Below are 22,131 nucleotides of genomic sequence, written 5' to 3'. Positions count from 1 at the left end.
ACATAAAGAAACATAAGAATACACAACTGATTTGAAAAATAAAGAATGAAAAATATACATGTACTGATCGAAACCGGCCTCTCCGAAACAATAAGCAAAAATAAATATGAATAAATAAATACATAAAAAACAAGCAGTTTAAACACATACACGCATTAAACATTATAATGGAGCTTGTTTCGTAGAATCATGTAGACTAAACAACAACAACAAACCAACAACATGTCCATCTTTGTGTAGGACGTACACTTGCACTTTCTTCAAACCATTATTAGTAACCCCATTGGCTAGGATCACTCAACTAGAGGCGTACGTTGTAATAATGGTAATGAATGCATGATGTCACTTCTTAAGCGTTTAGAACGAGTGACGTGACGTCGTGACGTTTAGGGCAACAGTACACTATTATCAGTGATATATTTAAGCGGAATATTAACCTACGATCGTGTAACTGGCGATCATAACTATTAAGGTATCACACTCCGTAGAATTCGTGGACCGACCTCCTCTGACAAAACAAGGCGCAAAAGGAAAAAAATGAACCTCACGCAACAAGGCGATGCAAATGGAAAAGTTCAAACTTTGTGCAAACAAAACCATTACATATATACACATTAAATGCATGCATGCACCAGTAGTGTGTGAGAGCGAGATGATAATATGAATAAGATGTAAAAAAACTCTCTTCACCCAGGGGTGGACACGCCGGGACACGGACCTTTTTTTTTGCAGTGCTCGTTCTATTCTGACTGATGTGTGTGGATGCAATTGCGGTAGTTTGCGATAACTCAGATCCCCCTTTGGAACACGAAACCAATCGCAGCGGTACAAATCGGTTGGGAGAGAGAGGCGCTAGGGAAATGAGAAACGGTAAAACGTTGAGAGCAAGCTAAAGTGAATAGTTGTGGTGTTGATTGTTGGCAATTATGGTTAGGATAGCATATGATATGAGCAGGAAGAGAGCAGATATATAAATATAGATATAGCAAAATGGTGGTATTGTTAAGTGCAAACAGTGGCAAAATGGAAACGAAACATGGTTATGCGAGAACGGGACACCGATATATACACATACATATACAAGGGAGACAGAAAAGAAAGCACACCAAAATGCTGCAGTGTTGTTTGTTTAAGTGTTGTTTACATATAAAGTGGCTAACGAAGGGGAAGATGAGGATGGGAAACGGAAGGGTAAAGTGAGTAGGAGGTCTGGGGGGGGGGGGTTCGGAAACATAAAATCCGACTATATATAACACCACGAAAAAAAGAGGGGCGAAAACGAAGCGGAATGGAAGACGGTGGCAAAAACTACCAAGAACGGTGGGTGCAGAAGCATGCACGGCATATGGCAATGCATGCCAACATTAGTCAAATTATAGCATTAAAAAAGCGGCAAGGAAAAGGAAAATAATAACGGACGCACAATTTTCCTAGTTATTGTTTTTCCAACTACTCTCCTACCTTCACAAACACACCGGTAGCCCATATACCCGCATCTCTTATCTAAATTGATAATTAAATGCTGTCAGCAATAATACCTCACTCCTCAGTACAAATCAATTCAGTTGTTGGGTAAGAATGCCATTTTAAACAATACAAAAACAACAGTAGTACAATTAGTTGATGAAGTTAGTTTGGCTATTTAAGAAAGCAACGTGTTGTTTACTGTCCGTTGGAACATTTGTCATTTGTTTTTTACAGAAACACGCAGACAGTTATTATCAAGAGTAATATTTAAAAAAAAACTGAATTTAACACAAAATAAATATATACCTCTAAATCAACTTCACGTTAAGTGATTGTTTTATCCTTCACATCACAAAACACAGTATATTTAAAACAGAAAACAAAAATGCAAGGAAAAAGACGTAAATTTTACACTTTGGTGCAAACAGCAAAAGAAACCCAAAATCAAAACAGAACTGATTAGGCAAGTCAAGGCAAAATGAAGGCGTTTGTATAGAATCGCAAAACGGTTGTTTTATTGTTGTATATATTGTATGTATGTATGTATATGTGGTACAGGAACGAAATGTATTGTTAAAGTCTGGATTTTTTCGGAACATTTGAACGCGTTTGTTGGTGCAGAGTGCGAGCGGCCGCGAGAGGTTCTAAGAATTCTCTTTTATTTTCTTTGGAACGTCCCGGTACAGTGCGGTTTTGAGGCAAGAGAATGGGTAGCGAAAGATGTTGGTGAAAGGTGCAACAATAGGCACACACACACATTGCCTATTGCAGTGCGTAGTCATTTTTGGCTGCCCGAGGGGTTAGTGAATCGTTTTGATCACGTTTTGAAAACTACCAAAATACACACTCATTTTACCACTCTCGTTCCACGAGCTGGCACATCTTTCGGCCGTTGATATAATGGCTTCTAAGGGGACGGGTAAATATCGTTAAAACCAATCGCTTAGCGAAACAATAAAACCGTATAGAAACAACCACCGAAAACAGTGTGCGAAAGGGAAGAACAGAACAGAGAGCAGGAGAGAAGTGACCGTTTGTAAGGCCCCGGAATGCAATTAATGGTGCAACGAATGGTTCGCTAGGCGTGAATAAATCAAGCTTTCCGTCCCTCTGGTTAGGATTTTCACCGTTTTACTTCGCACATTCAACAACAGAACAGAATGTGCATCATTTGTAAGTCATTCATGTTCGTTCTGATCCTTACACTATGCTGTTTACGTCCCACTATTCTCTTGGTATTAGTTTTGGGGTTTTGTTACTTTTTTGTTTGCCTAAAAGCAATACAGTTAAGGTTCGAACAATCGTATGTAACTCTCTAAGGTATTATAAACTACATAGTTGAACAGTTTATTCTTCACCGTAGCCTAAACCCGTATTGAACGTAACTCCCAGCATGAATGTATATGGTATGTAACTTTTCGGATGCCAGTGTTGTGTAAGATACCTAAAATACTCTAGCATTGTAGAGGACACAGTTGTTGTAAGAGCCTGCAACGGTCCACGTGTTGTGCGCGCGATATCGATCCATCTCAGCAATTTAAATGTCACCACAATTGGTACGCTAAAATCAAATTACAAGAGTTGTAGCATGACAAAAGTTACTACATTTACGAAGTAAAATAAAAGTAAACACATTCACTTACACCATACACACACCTACGCACACAGCCACACACACACACGTACTCATCATCATCGATCGGAACTGAGCGACGTAAGCCACTTTCTTACTCGCAAAGCAAAGCCAACAGGTTGGCGCGAAATGATAATATATAATATATATATACATCCGTGGCGGCATGTGACACACCCGTATCGAGCAGCAGCTCATGCAAATTATTCTCCCCTCCCCAAAAGACTTAAGAGAAGAAAAAACTAATCATATATTAGTCGTGTAAGAATTGCAAAATTAAAAAAAATGCATTTGGTGAACATTTTACCCCAAGCGAACGAAGCAAAAAAAAAAGTGAAGAGAAACAAAATAAACGAACACTAAAACATTGCAATGTAAACGTAAGCAACCAACCGACGAGCAGAAAAAAAAAAACACAAAACAACAAATAAACTATGCAATAAACGGATCTAACATTAAGAAAATCTGAAAGGAAGAAAAAAAGTAATACAATGTGGACAGAAAACAAACGAAGATAATGCAACACAGGAGCAACACAATGGAAAACCGACACAAAAAAAGCAATCGAATAGCATACAAAAAAGGGTACCACTACCACAGAGGAGGGATTCATCACAAACGAAACGGGGGTTCGGTGTGAGTGCAGTGTAGTATAACGTACGAATTCATAATATCCGCTATTTTGAAGCATAATACATAAATCCACTTACGCTACTCAATCGAGAACTTATCCTGTTAGAGGTTTTGCGAGAACAAAAAAAAATCCGGACAGAAAACGCTAGATAAGCTCAGCTGATATGTGCATGTGTCAGTACGAAGGGGGGGGTGGGTGTGTCAGGGAAAGGGGTATTTAGGGATAGAGCGAGCATAAAGGATACATGTAAACAAGTGTGTAGGACTAAACTCTGTACTGGCGGCGCTCTGTGGGGGCTGTGGAAGCGACGGGACTGAATGAAAGAAAATCCGTTAAATAAACGAACCGAAGCAAAGTGATCCAAAATGGTGTCCAATATCTGGTGTTGTTCTTTCTCTTCCGATCAAATTTGAGCATGTTTTTTTGTATTTTTTTTTAATACTTTGTTGTTGTATAAATTTTCAACCTCCTGTAGCAGCAGCAGCAGCAGCACACATCCAGTAATACTGTGTCCTAATCCGTCAATTGAGATGCATTAGGCAAATCGTTGACCCTAAAGCGATGTGTCCTTTGATAGGCATTTCACTGAGTGAGAAAGAAAGAGAACGAGAGCACGGGGGGAAGCGTGGAGAAAAATGTAGGTCATGTAACCAGACACGCTAAAACGAGCCTCCGACGTGAATGGGGTCAACGGCAACACAATCCATCATGCCTACCACATTAATCCATCTCCGTTTGGTGATGCCTTTGTGCTCCATCAGCCACTGCAGGACAAAGTGTCCTGCAGTGTTACGCCACATCTAAGCTAAGCAAACATACGCAATGGAGCGTTTCAACTGTTGACGTTTCAATGTTTTGTGTTTTTTTTCCTCCTCGTGATCAATATTTGCCAGTGGCAAGCGGGACATGCGAGAAGGATGGAGAAAAGACAACTGATGACGTCGTACGCTGACGTCACGCTGACGGATCGCGCATCCTTTTTTTTTTCTTTTTGTTCTTTCCTCTCCGGAATGATGGAACAACAAACAAACACAGTGGCAAAAGTAAGCCATGAAGTGCTTCAGCGGAATGGAGCGAAATTTGCGAGAGAAAATGAGCGTTCGGTTTTCCATCTCTCAAACAGTTGTTCTCTCAGTTTTCCCGTTCACTTGCTTCGGCGCCTTTTCCCTTTCACATAGAGAAGAACACGTGTAAACAGTTGAGCGTAGTGAAAGTTAGCATGTCCGTGCTCTCTTTTTGTTCCACTGACCTATGTACATATGCGTTATGTAAGATACGGCGGCGATGTTATCGGTAATGCTTCTTCGGCCGTCGGGTGGACTACAGTACAAAAAAACTACCGTTTCATGCCATCTCGAAAGGATGTTGAACTTTGCCACGTGCAGGCCGTTAGGCTGCTTTATTGCGCCTGCCTCTTTTTACCTTTGTTGTGCCCTGCGTTGGGCAATGTGTGGGGTATGAGTTCCGGATGTGAACCGCTTTTTATTGTCTGCCAATGTGGAGCCTTGGGAAAAAAACTCAGATAGATTGCCTTGTTGGCGACTATTATTTTAAAAAAGAGATATTTTAAAAAAGATATTTTTTGTAACCCCAGTGTCACGTCGGTTTGTCGGTGGTAGTCCTGCCCTACTTTAGCCACAGATATGGTTGGCCGTCTGGTGATTGGGGCCTGGGTGACTGATCGGTATTCGCAAAATAGGATTACCAGTGCTAGTGTATGGGAAGGTCTCCGTTTCAATCCCGTAATTCAAACTATTTTGCGGCATGGCGTATTACCATACCAGTTGGCGAATGGCCTCGACCCAGATCGGAATAGTTTCCATACAGTTTCAAAATCGCGCAAGCAAAAATTTCTTATATTGCATCATATAATCATACCAACTTTACAATAATTTAAAAGTTGTCATTAGCTGCAATTTTTCAAAGCAAATCTCCAAAGGCTCAGGCAAAATAATACGGGAAAATCTCACACAAACGTTTCGAATGTAATATTTCCTAAAAGTCAGAAGATATTTAAAACTTCACAATTGACAAACAGAACTACCCTTGCTAGGACTAACATTGGATATGCTGTGCTGCGTACTTTAATGATTTTACAAAAAATGCTCAAATTCGAAAAGGAAGTAGAAAGAAACCCCCTACAATTGGATCATCTTGACTCACGCGTTCCCCTCTTCGTGCACAAACTTACCTTTTGCTTGTTTGTTTTCATTTCCCAGAAAACCATTCCCCTGACACCACCGGAAATACTGATTGAGAACACGGGCATCGTAGAGCTATCGTCCGATGGCAACACCACCCGTCCTGACATGCTGTTCAATCGTAAGTATCTTCATTAAAAAAAGCATAATGCGTAAATCGCAGTTACTCACACTACAACCACTCCCTTCATTCCCCCTCCAGTTGGCGATGAGGACGATAATGGGGTGCTGTTCAGCTCGACCAACCCACTGATCGGTGGGCAAGCGCCACTAAACGATGCACTCGCACGTCCACTCACAATTCAGACGGAGCAGCAGCACGGCACGGCTTCCGGTGCTGAGCGTGGCTGTACCCCGGCCCAAGGAACGATCGGTGGTACACCCGGAAAGCTGTTTGGTGGTAGTGGCGCTTCAGCAACACCCAACAGCCAATTTTCGATGCTCGTTTCGCCCAGCCTACTGACACCGACCGATCTGGAGATTTGGCGCGCCATCCAGCAGGGTCAGCTCGATCCGAAGAAGATTCCCTCCGGGTACGGGAGTGCCTGTACGGCCGTCGGGGCAGCAGGACACATCCCGAAGTCACTGTCCAGCACACCGACCGCACAGCTGCTGTCGGCCGCCGACCTGCTCGGGGGCGATTGTGCCGGCGCTAATCTGCTCGCCGAACTGGAAAACGAGCTAGTAGGCGGTGGCGCTGCTGGAGGACTGTCAGATGTCGGCGCGGGATCGAACAACGGTCGCAACGCAGCCTTTCGCACGATTGCTGCCACCGAGGAGGAGGGAGCGTTGCTGCAGCAGGGCATGCTGATTTGATTGATGGAGACACTTTAAACCCCTTTGTTTTACGTATTTCGTTGTTCACTCTTCACAGTTTGGCATTTCTTTCGTGGGGTTTTCTTGTTTTGCATTCTGAGTTTTTATTCCGTTTACCATTAGCCTGATAAGCCATTTCAATCTTTTCGAACGGGTAATTTTTTTTTCTCTTTTTTTACTATTATTTCCATGCAACCGGTAATCGTAGAGAAAAGCACCGAGCAGAGCAGAGCAGTGCAAGAGAGTGGTACAATCTCGAAAATGCATTCTTTCTCCGCAGAGAAGCGATCGTAGGTTTCAGAAATTAAGAAGTTTGCACAGTTTTCAGTAATATAGTAACCTTTTAGTATGGAATGTGTTGAAAAACTCTTGAAAACAAAAGATAAAAAATAGAACAAAACAAACAAACAAAACAAATCTACCTTTAAAAAAAGGTAAAAAAAACAGCAAACTTAATCAAGTTCAGCAAGGTTTCATAGAAGAAGAAGAAAAAACAGAGTTGAAAAAAGAGCTTATCAAATGAAATGAGAACAATAGATACCAATACAAGGTGCAACAACTGCTGACAGATCGGTTAGATATTCTTCAACAAAAACTATAACAATTGTGTGTGTGTCTTTTTTTGTTTGTATGTAAAAGTGTTACATTGAACAAATTAGTTCACTTTAAGATACTTTCACATATTTTATATCAACATTTCGTTCCCTTTCCGATTGTCATGCAACTTTCTCTTTGTTAAATAAAGTCATTAAAAACACACACACAGAAACAAGTAAATGCCAGAAACAGTACAATACAAATCGAGCACTTGTAAACTTGAAACAAAGCCACAACTAGCAAGTAAGAAGACTACGTAACAGATAAACTGTGCAGTTTTATAATATCGCCTAAACTATTCCACAAAACAAACAATGGCAAATACAAATGACATGCAGTTAAAACTTTCAGCCGACAGACAACACACTGTTGTAGCGAAAACAGAAATGTGGAAAAAGGACAGTGAACAAAGAGTACAACTTTATATCGGTGTAGTAATCAGTAACTAATCAGCACCACAAGTATGTGTGTATGTAGTGTGTGTAGTGTTCCGAAGTAAAGAGCATAAGTCTCCAATCAATCCAATACAGTATCAAATTTAACCCCAAAAAAGGGGAATTCAAAATTTTACCAATTTAACTATTTCTAGACAGTAATTTTGCACCTTTTTTTGGTTTGGTATACTTACGTTTCGACTTTCCACTAATATTTTATGCACAAAACTGTATGCAACAATTATTATGCACTACACACACCACTGCAACCTGCAGCTCGTGTGGTTAAGCTAATTATGTGTAGATGTGTATGTAGATTCATAAGATGGTGGTAGAAAATTATATTTTTCGCTTTATAGATGTTTTACGTTATATATTTTTCTCTTCTTCTAATTTCTACGCGGCAATTTCTGCACGAAATGTTTGATTTGATGGAATATTTCTTTGAACATGCCGCTTTGTGGCGGATTAAAGAACGATTGAAATTACCTCTTCACACCGCAACGACCGCGTTTAAATGAAACTTTTTTTTGTAGCCCTCGTATGTGTAAACATTACTATTTAGGAATAAAGATGAACATGTTACACATGGGTATTTTTCTTTACCAAGAACCAAGTCAAGATATCACATTAGGGAGTTTCTTTCCTACTAGCTAACCGAATCGAATATGAAAACAAGAGCCATTGGTAAAAAATAGTGTCATTATGTATTACAATTATCGAAGTGTAACAAGTAATTGGATGTGCTTTCCTATCTAAAAATATCCCACTCCTTTTGCTGCGCTCTCCCGAATCGCCCTTTTGCTCCACACCGGCAAAGACGATCAGTGCGGTCGCTCACTCCTTCACATCCCCTATTCCGTCTGGATTGATCGCGAACGTGGCTTCGCCCTCCGCCAGACACGGTGAGTCGTAGATTTTACAGATTCTCGATTCGCCCCGACCCTTCCGCATGTACAGCCGGGTGGTAGACGCGTGCGCTATGATGTTTCCACCGATCGGTTTCTTCGGATCCGGATTAAACATGGCCGCACCGTCCACCTGCGCCACGACCTGGTTCGTGATCAGTACCGCCACCCCGAACTCGTCCGCCAGTCGCAGCAGCATGCGCAGAAACTTGGCCAAATGCGTTTGCCGAGCCGCCAGCTCGCCCCGGCCACTGTAATCGGTCCGGTACAGGCTGGTGGCACTGTCCACAATGATGAGCGCGTAGCGCGATTCCGCCATCATAGCCGACGCTACCATCAGCAGATGCATCTGGTGGTCGGTGTTGTACGCTCTCGCGTACGCCACATTGTCCAGCACGTCCGCACCGACCAGCTTGTAGCGCTCGGCCGTAGCAAGCAGCCGCTCCGGTCGAAACGTGCCCTCCGTATCGATGTACAAACATTTGCCCTCGCCACCGTTCTGACTGACCGGCAGCTGGCAGGTTACGGCGAGCGTGTGGCACAGCTGCGTCTTGCCGGTACGAAACTCGCCGAATATTTCCGTAATGCTGCCAGTTTCGATACCACCGCCGAGCAGTTTGTCCAGCTCTTTCGACCCGGTAGTGAGCTGAATGATTTCCGACCGCTTCTGATGATACTCGGTGGCCGTTGTAAAGCCCATCGGGACGTGTTTCGTCGCTTCCTGGAGAATTTTATCCGCCTTCGCCTCCGAGATGCCTTTGATTGCGAGCAGCTGCTTTTTCGGTGCATACGCTACCGCTTCGACCGTGTGAAAGCCGGCTTCGGCAAGCTTTTTAATGTCCCCGTTTGTGATGCCATTGCCCTACGGAGCAAGAAAAAGATGGTTCATATATACGCACGGTACCGCCAGTCAATAGGGGGCCGCTCGTTTACACATACCTCCAGCTTGCCGATCAGCAGTGGACCATAGTCTTCCTCCTCCTCCACCGTCGAAGCCGACTGTAGGGACTTTTCCATCTGAGCCATGGTTTTAGTTAAATATTCGAAGACGCTGGTGCTGTGATGTTGTGGTTACTTTTTAAATGATGTTCAGCACTTTTGTTTTGGTCCCGCAACAACAATGTTCCGGTGATTTGGCGCACTTTATTACGTCGGCGCGTTGACACTTGCTAATCTTGTGCGAACAGGCACACAGTCCACAGGTACACGAAATTTCCGAAATTGTAACACTTCTTAGAAATCTTGCGATTGATTGCGCTTTATTCGTACTGCGCTTTGTTAGATGGAAACATTTTCAAACACCAGCCAAATTGCTCAAATCGAAAGTGTACATGTTTTTACGAGAATCAAGCTCCTTTGACAGCCAGCAGCGACAAGCGAAGCCGACTGGAAATGTAAACAAAAGCGGGTTTTTTATAATTTCCCTATTTCTTAAATATTTCCGTCGAAAGCGATGAAATCGTTTTAAGAAATATTCCCTAGCCAATTTCTAAGAAACCACACAAAAAAAACCAACTGAAAAGTATGGAAATTGGTTCGCATTATTTTCATTTTGTCATCCACGATACCATTCGAAGCGCGCTTGTCGCGCAATAAGCGCCACGCTACGCCGATGGCAACACTGCCGCAACCTGTCACCACAGAAAAGAACGACGAAGAAAGACGAAAATATTCGCTTGTGGTTGGTTGACGTTTGCGTTTGGGTTCGCTTGCCTGGTGCCCATCGAAAAAGTGTTTGCATTCCCTCCGTCGTACACTTTCTTTGTCGCTGGCTGCGAAAACAGTGCTAGGTGCATTGGCATCCGCCACCGGGAAGCTCCCCGCCGCCGTGTCCGCGTTCGAGCAGTTGCATACCACCGTCCGAACGCTCTCCGAGGGTGTGCGCCGATTCGCTGTCGGGGGCCGACGACGCACAGTTGGTATGTCCCAGGAGGAGCACCCAGCAATCGCTGCGGCTCCATCCCTTCCGCACCTTGCACCGATGCTGCAGTGCATTGGCGCGGGGGGCGGTGAGACGGATGGCGATCCAACGGCAACACTGGCCGCGGCAGCAGCGGCAGCATCGACCGCGTCCGCTATCGCAGGTGTATCCGTTGCGCTGACGGAGCCTGCGTCGGATCCCACCATCACGCCGCTCGGTCCATCGCCGCCAGCCTCGATCGTGAACGGTGCCGTAGGGCCCGAAGTAGCCGCCGCTGCCGCCGTCGGCGCGTTGCCAGACTTCCAGCACTACGACGAAAGCGAGGACGATGCGGAGGATCCGTACCATTCAGAATCGATCAGCATCGAGCGAATACGACAGTATCTGTCCGACAAGCTCGGTTTCCATACAGGGGACGGGTTCGAGAATGAGAACGGTTCGGGTGGCGCTGCACGACGGCGAGTGCTAGAAACGGTTGACATTGACGGTGTGCTAAAGCACTGGAAAAGTGGAGGCTTCAAGAAGATCGTCACCATGGTCGGTGCCGGTATATCCACCTGTGAGTCCGTCCTGTAGCTTCCAAACATCGTCGCAACAAGCAATCCCATTTGACTGTGTTTTCTTTGCTTCGTTTTACAGCCGCTGGCATTCCAGACTTTCGCTCGCCCAATACCGGACTGTACAACAATTTGATGAAGTACAACCTGCCGTACCCGCAGGCCATCTTTGAGCTGGAGTATCTGCACCAGAACCCGAAACCGTTCTTCACGCTCGCCAAGGAGCTCTACCCGGGCACGTTCAAACCGACACCGTCGCACTACTTCGTCCGGCTGCTCGAGCAGAAGGGTTTGCTGGTGCGCCATTACACGCAGAACATTGACACGCTGGAACGTATCGCTGGCATTCCGGAGGATAAGATAGTGGAGGCGCACGGCACATTCTACACCAACCACTGTCTGGAGTGCAAGATCGCGTACAGCTTGGAGTTTGTAAAAGGTAAGGACCGCCAGCTAATAATACATAATTAAACCGCGAACTCTTTTTTCATCTCATCGCATCGTTCCTTTGCTCCCTCACTGTATAAAGAGAAAATTTTCGCCGACGAAGTCCCGACCTGCCCGTGCGGTGGCGTGATCAAACCGGACATCGTGTTCTTTGGCGAGGGTCTGCCGGAGCGGTTTCACATGCTGCCCCACCAGGACTTTGCCGAGTGCGATCTGCTGATCATCATGGGCACGTCGCTAACGGTGCAACCGTTCGCCTCCCTGGTCGAGTACGTCAACGACGATTGTGTCCGGTTGCTGATCAACCGGGATAAGGTCGGGTGCAACAGTTTCGGCTTCCTGCGCTCGATGGTTTTCGGCGAGGGGCTGTGTTTCGATCTGCCCGGCAATCGGCGTGACGTCGCCTGGACGGGTAACTGTGACGATGGGTGCTTCTTCTTAGCCGACCAGCTCGGATGGGGTGTAAGTAGGCCAACCGTCGGTGAACGACGCGTAACGCCTTGTGCTAACATTCTTTGCTTCCTTGTTTTCCCAGGATGAGTTGCGAAAGTTGGTCGAAACGGAGCACGCAAAGATAAAACCGATTCGACCAATTCCCACGAACGCAATAGTAGTGTCGGACGGTACGGTCGTTGATATGGAACCGACCACGGACATTCACCATACCGACGATCACTGTCTGGTGGACGATGCGGAATGTTTGCTGCCGGAGGACGAACACTTTAACGATGTTGCCGATGGTCTTTCAGGGCAGGCCGGTGGTGTGGTGGTGTGTGCCGGCGCCGGTGTTGATGACAGCGAGGGAAGCGTCCAAGCAATGGCCACCGATCCACACCACGACCACGATGAACCAGCCGTACTAGAGCCACATCATCCAAACCATCCCCATCATCATCATCATCATACTACGGAACCGAATAGCCATCATCATCATCATCATGCACAGCTGCACCATCATCATGCCCATCATCAGCATCATCCCGAGCAGCAGCAGCAGCAGCACGAAAAGATGGAGGAGCATCATGACGATGAGGAGGTGGTGGTCGAGCAGCACCCGAAGACGACGACGATGGAAGATAAAACTTAACTCCAAAAGCTACTCCAACGGGGTAAGAAGAGGGGTCAGTCGCTGCAACAGTTGCATGCACGATACACAAACCACACCCCCACACCCACACGTTAACAAAGAAAAGCTGCGATGCGAAGAGAAAAACGCTTCCACAATTTACCACAAAACGAAACACGAGTCGGAGCAGAAAACAGATAAGTAAACATCAATCCCTTTCTTACAACTTTATTCCATTTTTCCGCGATACGCTTTTGAGAAGTCAAGTCCCCCCCCCCTCCAACACGTTTACCTGGACCTTGGCTACAAACACTAGAAATTTGCTCCCTTTTTAAAGAACAGCACCACATACCACATGCTAATTTCAGTTTTTAACAAAAGCCGAAATTAAGGATTAAGACACACATACACACAAAAACAGGAAAAACAAAACAACAATCCGACAACTGTCCATAAAACACGATCGCGATTGAAATGAATATACTTAGGATTAAATCAAAGAATTAGGGGAGTCAAACGGGATAAGAGAGAAAAACAGAGAGAGAGAGAGAGAGAAAGAGAGAGAGAGAGAGAGAGAGAGAGAGAGAGAGAGAGAGATATTTAAGGATTCTTTAGCAAAGATTAAGCGTGTTTCGTGTGTCTCTGCATACTTGGGGGCTTACCGAAAAGGTTATATTTTTACACACGCACTCCAATTCGATTCTATTTCGGTTCTATAATATTGTTTTTTTTTGCATTACGGATGTACAACGCCTTCGTAATGTTTGGGTTTTTCCGTTCTATGTGTACTGAAAAGTTCAAATTGCCTTGCATTGGTAGCGATCGTTCTATTGAAAAAATACGATTTTTGCGGGCCACCACCTTTCCACAGCCCTACGTATCAGGGGGCGGCTTGTCCCCCTTTCTAGATTTGATCCCATGACGGGCTTGCTGCAGAATCGCGTACGTACAGCTCGACGACTGTACCCAACTGAATCGATGACCAACTTTTAAACAGTTTAAGTTTATTACAAAAAAAAACAATATATTATCCTATAGCGTACCACTGGTCATAAAATCCTAACCCTCCCTCCCTCCCTCCCTTGTTGTCTGAACGGAAGACGCCGCAACAACGATCAGCAAGCTTGTCCTTCGCATTATCCTTCCGACAGTTCTTGTGACATTTTAAAAATCAACTCAATCGACGATAAGTACGGAATTCGATTTTGACGATGAAAGGGTAATATATTTTTCCAACTTTTTGCGTAAAGAACGAAAACACTCTTTATGATGGAAATAATAGGGTAGAGGTTGGGTGAGAGTCGGTGTGATTATCGCAGAAAAACAGGGCTGATCGGATGGGAAGCGATGGGATAGTTTTTACACGAATGTAATGATAATTCAAAATTTACATAACTTCTGCTAGAACGCGTGCGCCTTTAAGCTTTTGGGTTGCGGTGGACAACAAAACTCAACGGAGGGGGTAGGCACGTGGACGTGACGGTAAAAATGCGAGAAACCAATTACACCGAAACACACACATAGACAGACAAACAAGCAAACACGTGATCGGACGAAATGGATATAAATATTTAAATAGAAGAAAGAAAGCATAGCGGTATATTATTATTTCTTTATGCAGCAAACAAGCAGTCCAATTTACGACGCAACTATTTGTAATAAACCTGGGGCTAATACGAATTCTACGACAAAACTGTACTGTGCACTGAGTTGTTGATTTTGCCGCATTACATATGATGACGAACGCGAACGCGGAGCTGAGCTACCTGACCGGACGACGATATTCTTTCTCTAATACACGGTTTTTATGTGAAATGGTATCTTCTTCTTCTTTGGCTCAACAACCGATGCCGGTCAAGGCCTGCCAACACACTTGTGGGGTTGGCTTTCAGTGACTTATTGATTTCCCCCCATAGCAGGATAGTCAGTCCTACATATGGCGGCTCGGTCTATTTGGGGCTTGAACCCATGACGGGCATGTTGTTAAGTCGTACGAGTTGACGACTGTACCATGAGACCGGCTATGGTATACTGGTGGAATGGTATACTGATTCCAATTTTGATTCTGACCGGGAAATGGAATAGTGATTTGAATGATCATTTGCGATCATTGCAACATCGAATCAAAATCTTGCTTTTGAAGCTAAATCGTTAAATCCAAGAAACCCTGCCCGCGGCGATTTCCAATCGGACACCGGTTTTCCATGTTTGGCAACAGAAGAGCATCCTACGCAGGTGCAAGCTCCTATCAGCTGATCCACATCTCTGATCTCTTTCTCGATGATGCTGTATTGTGTTGTTATTAGAACGGAGAAAGCGGTAAGCTGGTAGCGTTTTGATTGGTCGCAGCATTCCTGAAAGACAGTGGAGGGAGTGAGAGAAAGGATACGCACTCTCTTCGTCATCTTTCCTCTCGTATGATAAGAGCATGTGATAAGCGCCTAGTAAGAGAGAGAGTAAGCTATAGATCCTCTCACACTAGTGGTGAGAGTGTGGATCGATAGAGCTACCTCCTGATTTGTATGATCTCCTGTTACGATGCTTGGTATTTTGGTCCGCGCTAGTAGCGTTTCGATTGGTCGCAGCATCCCTCAAAGACAGTGGAGGGAGTGAGAGAAAGGATACGCACTCTTTGAATTTTAGTCCGCGATGGGAGCGTGGTGGAAGCAACTTGTCCGAAAGCTTTATTCAATATTCACATAGATAAATTCATCATTTTCCGTTTGGGTTAGTGCGGGAGACGCAGTAAAATGCAACTTTCTCGTACCAAATTAAAACAAATCCGTAAGCAAATTAGTTTCATTCAATTGTAGGAAAATCGGTATTACATCTTTACTGCTCTTAAATGACGACAAACGACGAACGATTCCCTACCCAATGGTTAGTCCATTTCACATTAAATAGCTTCGAATTAATTCTGCTCGTGCTCGACGACGACGACCGACCAAGGAGTAGGCAGGCGGCGCGACACGCCAAAACAAACCAAACAAACAAAAAGTTAGTAACTTCTTCCAAACAACGTGTAAAACTTGGCCACCCGGCCACAAGCCGGATGTACGCACTTGTCGGCCGCCGGATCAATCTTGGCCGGCTGCTCGAACGGAATGCAGAGCGATTTGGCACCCATCGCCGGGGCGCCCGCTTCCGCCTCCGCGTCGTCGCGCGCACTCTCCGCCTTGATCCGGTCCTCGCACGCAATCTCACCGCAGAACGGCGCCATGATGATGTTTTTCGCCTCGAGGAACTGCAAAAACTCGCCCCACTGCTTGGTGACCTTCGTGTGCGCGTGCAGATCACGGTCCGCCCGCTCGTACATGCTGGCGTGAATCGTTTCGAGCAGCTGGCCCAGCTCGGCCGTCGCCTGGCCGCGCTTGATCGTCTGCTTCGCGCCATTGTCACGGCGCACCGCCACGAACTGATCATTCTGCAGATCCTTGAAGCCGAGCTCGACGCGCACCGGCACACCCTTCAGCTCCCAGTGGTTGTACTTCCAGCCGGGCGAGTAGTTGTCCCGGTAGTCCCCTTCGCACCGGATGCCGGTCGCGGCAATCGTACGTTCCAGCTCGCGGCAGCTGTCGTACAGCCGGCGCCGCTCCTCGTCGGTCGTGGTGGCCGTAATGCCGCACGGCACGATCACCACCTGGATGCAGGCGACGCGCGGCGGCAGCACCAGCCCCTGGTTGTCCGCGTGCACCATTATCATGACGCCGATCGTGCGCGTCGTGATGCCCCACGAGTTCTGGAACACGTACTCCTTCTCCTTCGTTTCCGGATGCTCGTACACGATGTCGAACATGCGGGAAAAGTTCTGCCCGAGATGGTGGCTGGTGGCGCCCTGGATCGCCCGCCCGGACGCGGAGATGTACGCCTCGACCGTGGTCGTGTAGTCGCCGCCGGCAAACTTTTCCTTCTCCGTTTTGCGCCCCTTCACCACCGGGATCGCCAGCAGATCGGTGTACACCTTCGCGTACAGGTCCAGTATGGTCAGCACCTCCTCGTCCGCTTCCTGCTTCGACGCGAACGCGGTGTGGCCCTCCTGCCAGAGGAACTCGCGGGTGCGCAGGAACGGCTGTGGATGCTTAAACTCCCAGCGCTGTTGCAAGGAAAAGAGAGACATATTAAAAACAATTCACATTAACAATGGCCAACACAATGGCAACGGGAGTACTGTATCGCCCACTCACCACAACATTGTTCCACTGGTTGAGACGGATCGGCAGGTCGCGGTACGACTGGATCCACTTGGCGTACGCCGGATACATGACCGTCTCGGACGTCGGCCGGACGGCAATCGGTTCCGCCAGCTCGGAGTCGCCACTCTTCGTCACCCAGGCCACCTCCGGCGCAAAGTCAGCGATGTGCGTCTTTTCGCGCTCGAGCGCGGCCCGCGACACAAAGATCGGGAAGTAGCACTCCTTCACGCCGAGCTTGGTAATTTCCGCATCGAACCAGTTCCGGATCGCCTTCCAGATGGCGAACGACCAGTGGCGCAGTATGTAGCACCCGGACACGTCGTAGTACTCGATCATTTCACCCTTAGTAATGACCTGCGAGTACCAGTCGGGCAGGTTGTCCTCCTTGGTGGCTTCCAGCCCGAGGCGCGTCTGCTTCTTCGGCCCTCCCGTCCCATCGTCCTTGGCCGGTTTCGGTTCCTGTTTGGTGGGCTTTGGGTCCGATTTCGGCTTTGCGTTTTCCTTCTTCGGTTTCGTTTGCTGCCGTCCACCGGCCGCCGCACCACCGGGCGGGGCGTAATCCGTACCGGTGAGCTTCTTGTAGTCTGCCTTCAAATCGAGCAGAATCTTAACGGCCGCATCAACGTCGGCCTTTGGCGCACCGCCACTCTTCAGCGTGCGCACCGTATCGCCCTGCTTGGCGATCTTCTCCGCCAGCTCGGTTCCGCTCGCCGGACACATGTTCTCCTTCTCTGCCGCAGCCGGTGCAGTGGTGGTAGTTGTGGTGGTGGTCGAAGCAACCGTTGCACCCGGCTTCCAGTCCTTGCCCGTCAGCGTCTTATAGCTTGCCTTAAGCTTCAGCAGCTCGGCGACGGCCGAATCGATGGACGCTTTGTCCGCCTTGCTGCCCTTCAGCGTTCGCACCTTGTCGCCCTGGGCGGTGATTTGGGCCAGCAGATCAGCCTCCCCACCGGCAGGGGGTGCCGCCGGTTCCTTTTCCTTCACCACCGCTGGTGGTACGCAGCCCGGTTTCCACTCCTGGCCACCGGTCGCTTGTTTGTACTGGGCTTTCAGGTCGAGCAGCACTTTGACCTGCGCATCCACTTCTGCCTTCGGTGCCTTCTTACCCTTCAGCTCGCGCACCAAATCGCCCTGCGCAATGATCTTGGTGTTGATCGCTTCTGCCGAAGTAGCAGCAGTGGTGGTGTTGGATGGCTTCAATGCTCCGGCGGTTTGTGCGGCCGCTACTGTAGGTGGTACTACTCCCGGCTTCCAGTCACTTCCCGTAGCTGCCTTGTACTGTGCCTTCAGCTCGAGCAGCGTCTTTACCGCTGCGTCCACTTCGGGCTTGGCAGCCTTTTTCGCCTTCAAATCGCGCACCAAATTGCCCTGCTCAACGATCTTTGCATTGATCGCGTCGGCACCACCACTGGCTGCCGTTGTTGGTTGGGGGGCGGCAGCGGCGGCGGTGGTTGCTGCTGGACTGGCGACGACTGCTCCCGGCTTCCAGTCACTTCCCGTAGCCGCCTTGTACTGTGCTTTCAGCTCGAGCAGTGTCTTTACCGCTGCGTCTACCTCAGGCTTGGCCGCCTTTTTCGCCTTCAAATCGCGCACCAAATTGCCCTGCTCAACGATCTTGCCGTTGAGCGAATCGGCATCGGACGAGCCCGCTGCATGCGCTGCTGAAGCAACCACTACCGCTGCACCTGGCTTCCAGTCACTGCCCGTTTGTGCTTTGTATTGTGCTTTTAGCTCGAGCAGTACTTTCACCGCCGCGTCAACATTCGCCTTCGGTGCTTTGTCCGCTTTAAGCTTCCGTACCTGTTCGCCCTGCTGGGTGATGGATTCGTTCAGGTGGGCTGCGTCCGAAGCAGTTCCACTGCTGCCGCTCGATGGTTTAACCGCTGCCTGTTGTTTCGACTTCTTGCTCTGCACAAAGAATAGCGAGTAAAATAGAAGGAAAAAACGATTACTCTCTCTTCCTCTCGCTCTCGTCGCTTCACAAACGCGCAAGCTCCACTTGGACAAATTTTGTTCCACCGTGGCAAATATGCCTCCCCCAAAATACAAAACACCCTTACAACAGCCTCAAGTTCTATTACACGAAAGTATGGTTTGCTGATAAGATATTGAATCACGATCCGCGCCACGCGAGCCAACTCTTCACTGCACACAACGTGTCACACACCGAAGCACCAGTTTCCCTGCTCACGTCAAGCGAAAGTAACGCAACGCAATCGAAGCAAGCGAGCATAAACTCCCCATTCCTCTCCCCATTTGCTCTTTCTGCCAACATCAACCCCCTCTCCTCCCTGCCACCCGACTCCTTCCACCTTTCACTCTACCCTCCACGTGGTTATTATCGGCGCGTTTGCTTTGATCGTACGTTCGCATCGCTGCTGCAGTACCGATGTACCCACCAGCACAACTACATGTTTAAAGCATCAACGTACACATTGGAAAGGAGCTGTGGCAATGTTGTAGCAAACAGCATCCAGTGGAGCCAAACTTTGAAGAATTTCTGCCCATTTTTTAAATAATTTCCTACGTCCAACGAAAGCAAATAAACAAGTGCATATTGAAGAAAGGAAACAAAAACACCATTCAACTCACCTCTCCCGCCGTTTCCTTCTTGGGGACGTTTGCCGTCGGTACGGCAGCAACATGACCGTCCGGAATGGCGAACAGTACGATCGGCGTCTCGGCACCGCTAAACTCACTGGCCGGCTGGTATGCTTGATCGACCTTGAAGAATCCACGCCGCTGCAGCTGAATAATGTCGCCCTTTTTCAACCGCTTCAGCTCCGGATCGCCCAACATCGGCACCTCGGTCTGTAACGATGATACGGTAGCAACGGTAACATAGGTTAGTAAGCGGTCCATTTATCCGATCCGTCGTTTGATCTCGTTTCCCCTACGCGTACCCTCGTTTGGTGGCCGATGTAGCTCTTGAAGTCTTCGTCCTTGCCGAGCACCGGTTTGCTGATGATGTGCTCAAAGTACACGCAGTACGTCGGCGTGTACTGGTCCGCCGGCAGCTCGCACAGCCACGTAAGCTTGAGCGTCTTCTTGTAGTCCTTGTTGTCCAGGTTCGGCGTGGCGTCGACCGAAACCGGCACCCCGTCGGCGCCCCGGTTCACCTTTCGGATCAGCAGATTGCCCCAGTTTATGAACGTGGCGTTCTCGCCCTCCTTCAGCTCCTTCGCGTCCGCCAGATCGATCAGCACGCGCGGCCCATAGTGGACCGTCTTGGTGCCGATGTCCGCATTCTTCGGATGGACGGCGGCCTGCATCGTGCCCGGCTGCACGCCGGCCACGTTGACCGGCACGCGCGCCTCGCTCTCGAGCGCCGTATAGCGGGGAGCGATCGGGTCGATCACCTTCTTGTTGAACGCCCAGATCTTGTCCCACTCCATGAAGACGACCGATTTGCTCGACCCCTGCGCAATGATGAACTCGCGCAAGCCCTCCACCGTCATGCCGCGGCGCAGGATGCCGCGCACGGTCGGGAAGCGGGGATCGTCCCACCCGTCCACCAGGCCCTCGGCCACGAACCACGTCAGCTTGCGCTTCGACAGCACCGTGTTGGTCATGTTCAGCCGGCTGTACTCCCAGATGTACGGGCGCCGCAAGCCGAGCGCCTCGATGAACCAGTAGAACTGCTCGTCCCGATCGTGGTACTCCATCGTGCGCAGGGTGTGCGTCACGTTCTCGATCGCGTCCACGATCGGGCAGGCGAAGTCGTACGTCGGGTAGACTTTGTACTGCGTACCGGTGCGCGGATGCGGCTCGTTCTTGCACCGGTAGATGGTCGGATCGCGCATGCACCCGTTCGGCGAGGCCATATCGATCTTGGCCCGCACGCAACACTTCTGGCCCGCCGCGGAACCCTTCACCATTTCGGCCCACATCGCCAGATTGCGTTCCGGCGTGTTGCTGCGATTTTTCGACTCCACCCGCTCCTCGCGCTCCTTCTTCATCTGCTCCGGTTCCGTGTCGTCGACGTACGCCTTGCCTTCCTTCAGCAGCCGCACGCAGTAGTCTAGCATCAGGTCGAAGTACTGGGAGGTGTGCGTGAACAGATCCGGCTTGATTTGCAGCATCTCCAGATCCTCCAGTATCACCTGCTCGAAGTGTACGTTCTCCTTTGCCGGGTTGGTATCGTCGAAGCGCATGATCAGCTTGCCCTGAAACGCCTGCTGGTAGTACTGGTTGAGCAGGGCCGCCTTCGCGTGCCCGATGTGCAGGTAGCCGGACGCTTCCGGGGGAAACCGTACCACCACCTTGCCCATCTCTGCCCCGGGCAGGTCGACGAATTTGCCCTGCTCGCGCTTGCCACTGCCACCGTCCGCTACGCTCTTGTCCGGGCTCGGTTCCTTCGCCTTTCCGGAGCGGGCTGACGCAACGGCCGACCGTAGCTCGTCCGCATGCTTGCCCAGCGCTTCCTTCGTGCAGGGCTGCGCGAGCATGAGATTGTACCAGCGCTGCACGTGCTGCGGAATGCCGATCTTCTTCAGCTGCTCGTACCGCAGGTACAGCTCGTTAAACACGGCAAGATCGGCGATGGTAAGATGGTTCGCCACGAGATACGTCAGCGGGCCGAGACATTTGTTCAGGTACTTCAGCTCGTCCGACGGGTCCTTCTCCATCGACAGCGTGTACGTCAGCCAGTGGTCGATCTGCGTGCGCTCGATTGGCGTCTCGCCGTACAGCCGGAGCCCCGGCGCAACCCTGGCCAGCGCCCGCAGCACATCGTTGTTGGTGATGCAGGCGAGCGTCCGGGTGGCGTACGATATGGACGTTTCGTTGCCCCAGCGCACTTCGATCGGGTACGCCGGGCGCAACAGCTCCGCCGCGATGAGTCCACCTGAATGGAAAATTTCATCAGCCTTTTTCGTTTGTACATAACTATTTTTACCACTTGCTGCAGAGCAGACGGGACACGGCCGAGTGTGGGGAAGCGGTCACTATACCGGGTACCACTTACCTACCGCCGCGTTCGATTTGGAACAAACGAACGTTGATACCATCTTCGGGTGAGGGCGTCAAATGAGAAGCTTCACCAAATAAGGTTTATCTTGTTTTTCCTTCCAAACTCTGCGAGCAGACCAATTTCACACCGATGCAAACAGCCGGCGCTTGAAACGTGTTTGATTCAGGGGAATTCTTTCTTTTTTTCTACCCACAATTGACGTTTCTCGCAGGGGCCTGCGTTTAAAGTTCGCGGTTGAGTTCTGTTACGTATTTTCCATGTTGCGCGTGCTCGCAGCCGTTACGA

At 48.7% G+C, this 22,131-nt stretch overlaps 4 protein-coding genes across 5 annotated transcripts in view; 2 read left to right on the top strand and 2 right to left on the bottom strand.

The window, feature by feature from the left end:
* Window positions 1–8,367, top strand: part of LOC121588302 (protein similar-like) — a 121,890-nt gene extending 113,523 nt beyond the window's left edge. For both annotated transcript variants that reach the window (XM_041906061.1, XM_041906060.1), the window contains exons 11-12: window positions 5,954–6,056; window positions 6,138–8,367. In XM_041906061.1, coding sequence (XP_041761995.1) covers window positions 5,954–6,056; window positions 6,138–6,751 — 717 coding nt within the window. In that variant the 3' untranslated portion in view covers window positions 6,752–8,367. The remainder of the gene's footprint in view (window positions 1–5,953; window positions 6,057–6,137) is intronic.
* Window positions 8,368–8,466: 99 nt separating this feature from the next.
* On the bottom strand, window positions 8,467–10,128 carry LOC121588303 (DNA repair protein RAD51 homolog A). Its single transcript, XM_041906062.1, has 2 exons — window positions 9,630–10,128; window positions 8,467–9,552 (listed from the first exon to the last, which is right to left on the bottom strand). Exons 1-2 carry the CDS (start codon window positions 9,714–9,716, stop codon window positions 8,620–8,622), a joined length of 1,020 nt encoding a protein of 339 aa, XP_041761996.1. The 5' UTR covers window positions 9,717–10,128; the 3' UTR covers window positions 8,467–8,619.
* Window positions 10,129–10,343: 215 nt separating this feature from the next.
* LOC121588822 (NAD-dependent protein deacetylase Sirt2-like) lies at window positions 10,344–14,374 on the top strand. Its single transcript, XM_041907217.1, has 4 exons — window positions 10,344–11,170; window positions 11,251–11,607; window positions 11,698–12,077; window positions 12,151–14,374. The coding sequence occupies exons 1-4, from the start codon at window positions 10,612–10,614 to the stop codon at window positions 12,700–12,702; spliced, it is 1,848 nt and encodes a 615-aa protein (XP_041763151.1). The 5' UTR covers window positions 10,344–10,611; the 3' UTR covers window positions 12,703–14,374.
* Window positions 14,375–15,312: 938 nt separating this feature from the next.
* Window positions 15,313–22,019, bottom strand: LOC121590589 (bifunctional glutamate/proline--tRNA ligase). Its single transcript, XM_041910394.1, has 5 exons — window positions 21,841–22,019; window positions 19,778–21,720; window positions 19,467–19,685; window positions 16,866–18,782; window positions 15,313–16,774 (listed from the first exon to the last, which is right to left on the bottom strand). Exons 1-5 carry the CDS (start codon window positions 21,881–21,883, stop codon window positions 15,680–15,682), a joined length of 5,217 nt encoding a protein of 1,738 aa, XP_041766328.1. The 5' UTR covers window positions 21,884–22,019; the 3' UTR covers window positions 15,313–15,679.
* Window positions 22,020–22,131: the final 112 nt, after the last annotated feature.

This window comes from Anopheles merus, chromosome 2R, assembly GCF_017562075.2.
Source record: "Anopheles merus strain MAF chromosome 2R, AmerM5.1, whole genome shotgun sequence".
In the NCBI taxonomy this organism is placed as follows: domain Eukaryota; kingdom Metazoa; phylum Arthropoda; class Insecta; order Diptera; family Culicidae; genus Anopheles; species Anopheles merus.
The sequence above is the reverse complement of the archived record's forward strand: the minus strand, read 5'-3'. Positions and strand labels throughout refer to the sequence as shown.

Bases quoted from the DNA above. Each gene is read 5' to 3' on its own strand.
- LOC121588303 (XM_041906062.1), bottom strand. From the start codon at position 9,716: ATGGCTCAGATGGAAAAGTCCCTACAGTCGGCTTCGACGGTGGAGGAG. The intron at 9,553-9,629 runs GTATGTGTAAAC...CTTGCTCCGTAG, and splicing joins TGCTGATCGGCAAGCTGGAG to GGCAATGGCATCACAAACGG.
- LOC121590589 (XM_041910394.1), bottom strand. From the start codon at position 21,883: ATGGTATCAACGTTCGTTTGTTCCAAATCGAACGCGGCGGTAG. The intron at 19,686-19,777 runs GTACGCGTAGGG...TCATCGTTACAG, and splicing joins ACATCGGCCACCAAACGAGG to ACCGAGGTGCCGATGTTGGG. The intron at 16,775-16,865 runs GTGAGTGGGCGA...TCCTTGCAACAG, and splicing joins ACCAGTGGAACAATGTTGTG to CGCTGGGAGTTTAAGCATCC.
- LOC121588822 (XM_041907217.1), top strand. From the start codon at position 10,612: ATGTCCCAGGAGGAGCACCCAGCAATCGCTGCGGCTCCATCCCTTCCG. The intron at 11,171-11,250 runs GTGAGTCCGTCC...TTCGTTTTACAG, and splicing joins CGGTGCCGGTATATCCACCT to CCGCTGGCATTCCAGACTTT. The intron at 12,078-12,150 runs GTAAGTAGGCCA...TTGTTTTCCCAG, and splicing joins CCGACCAGCTCGGATGGGGT to GATGAGTTGCGAAAGTTGGT.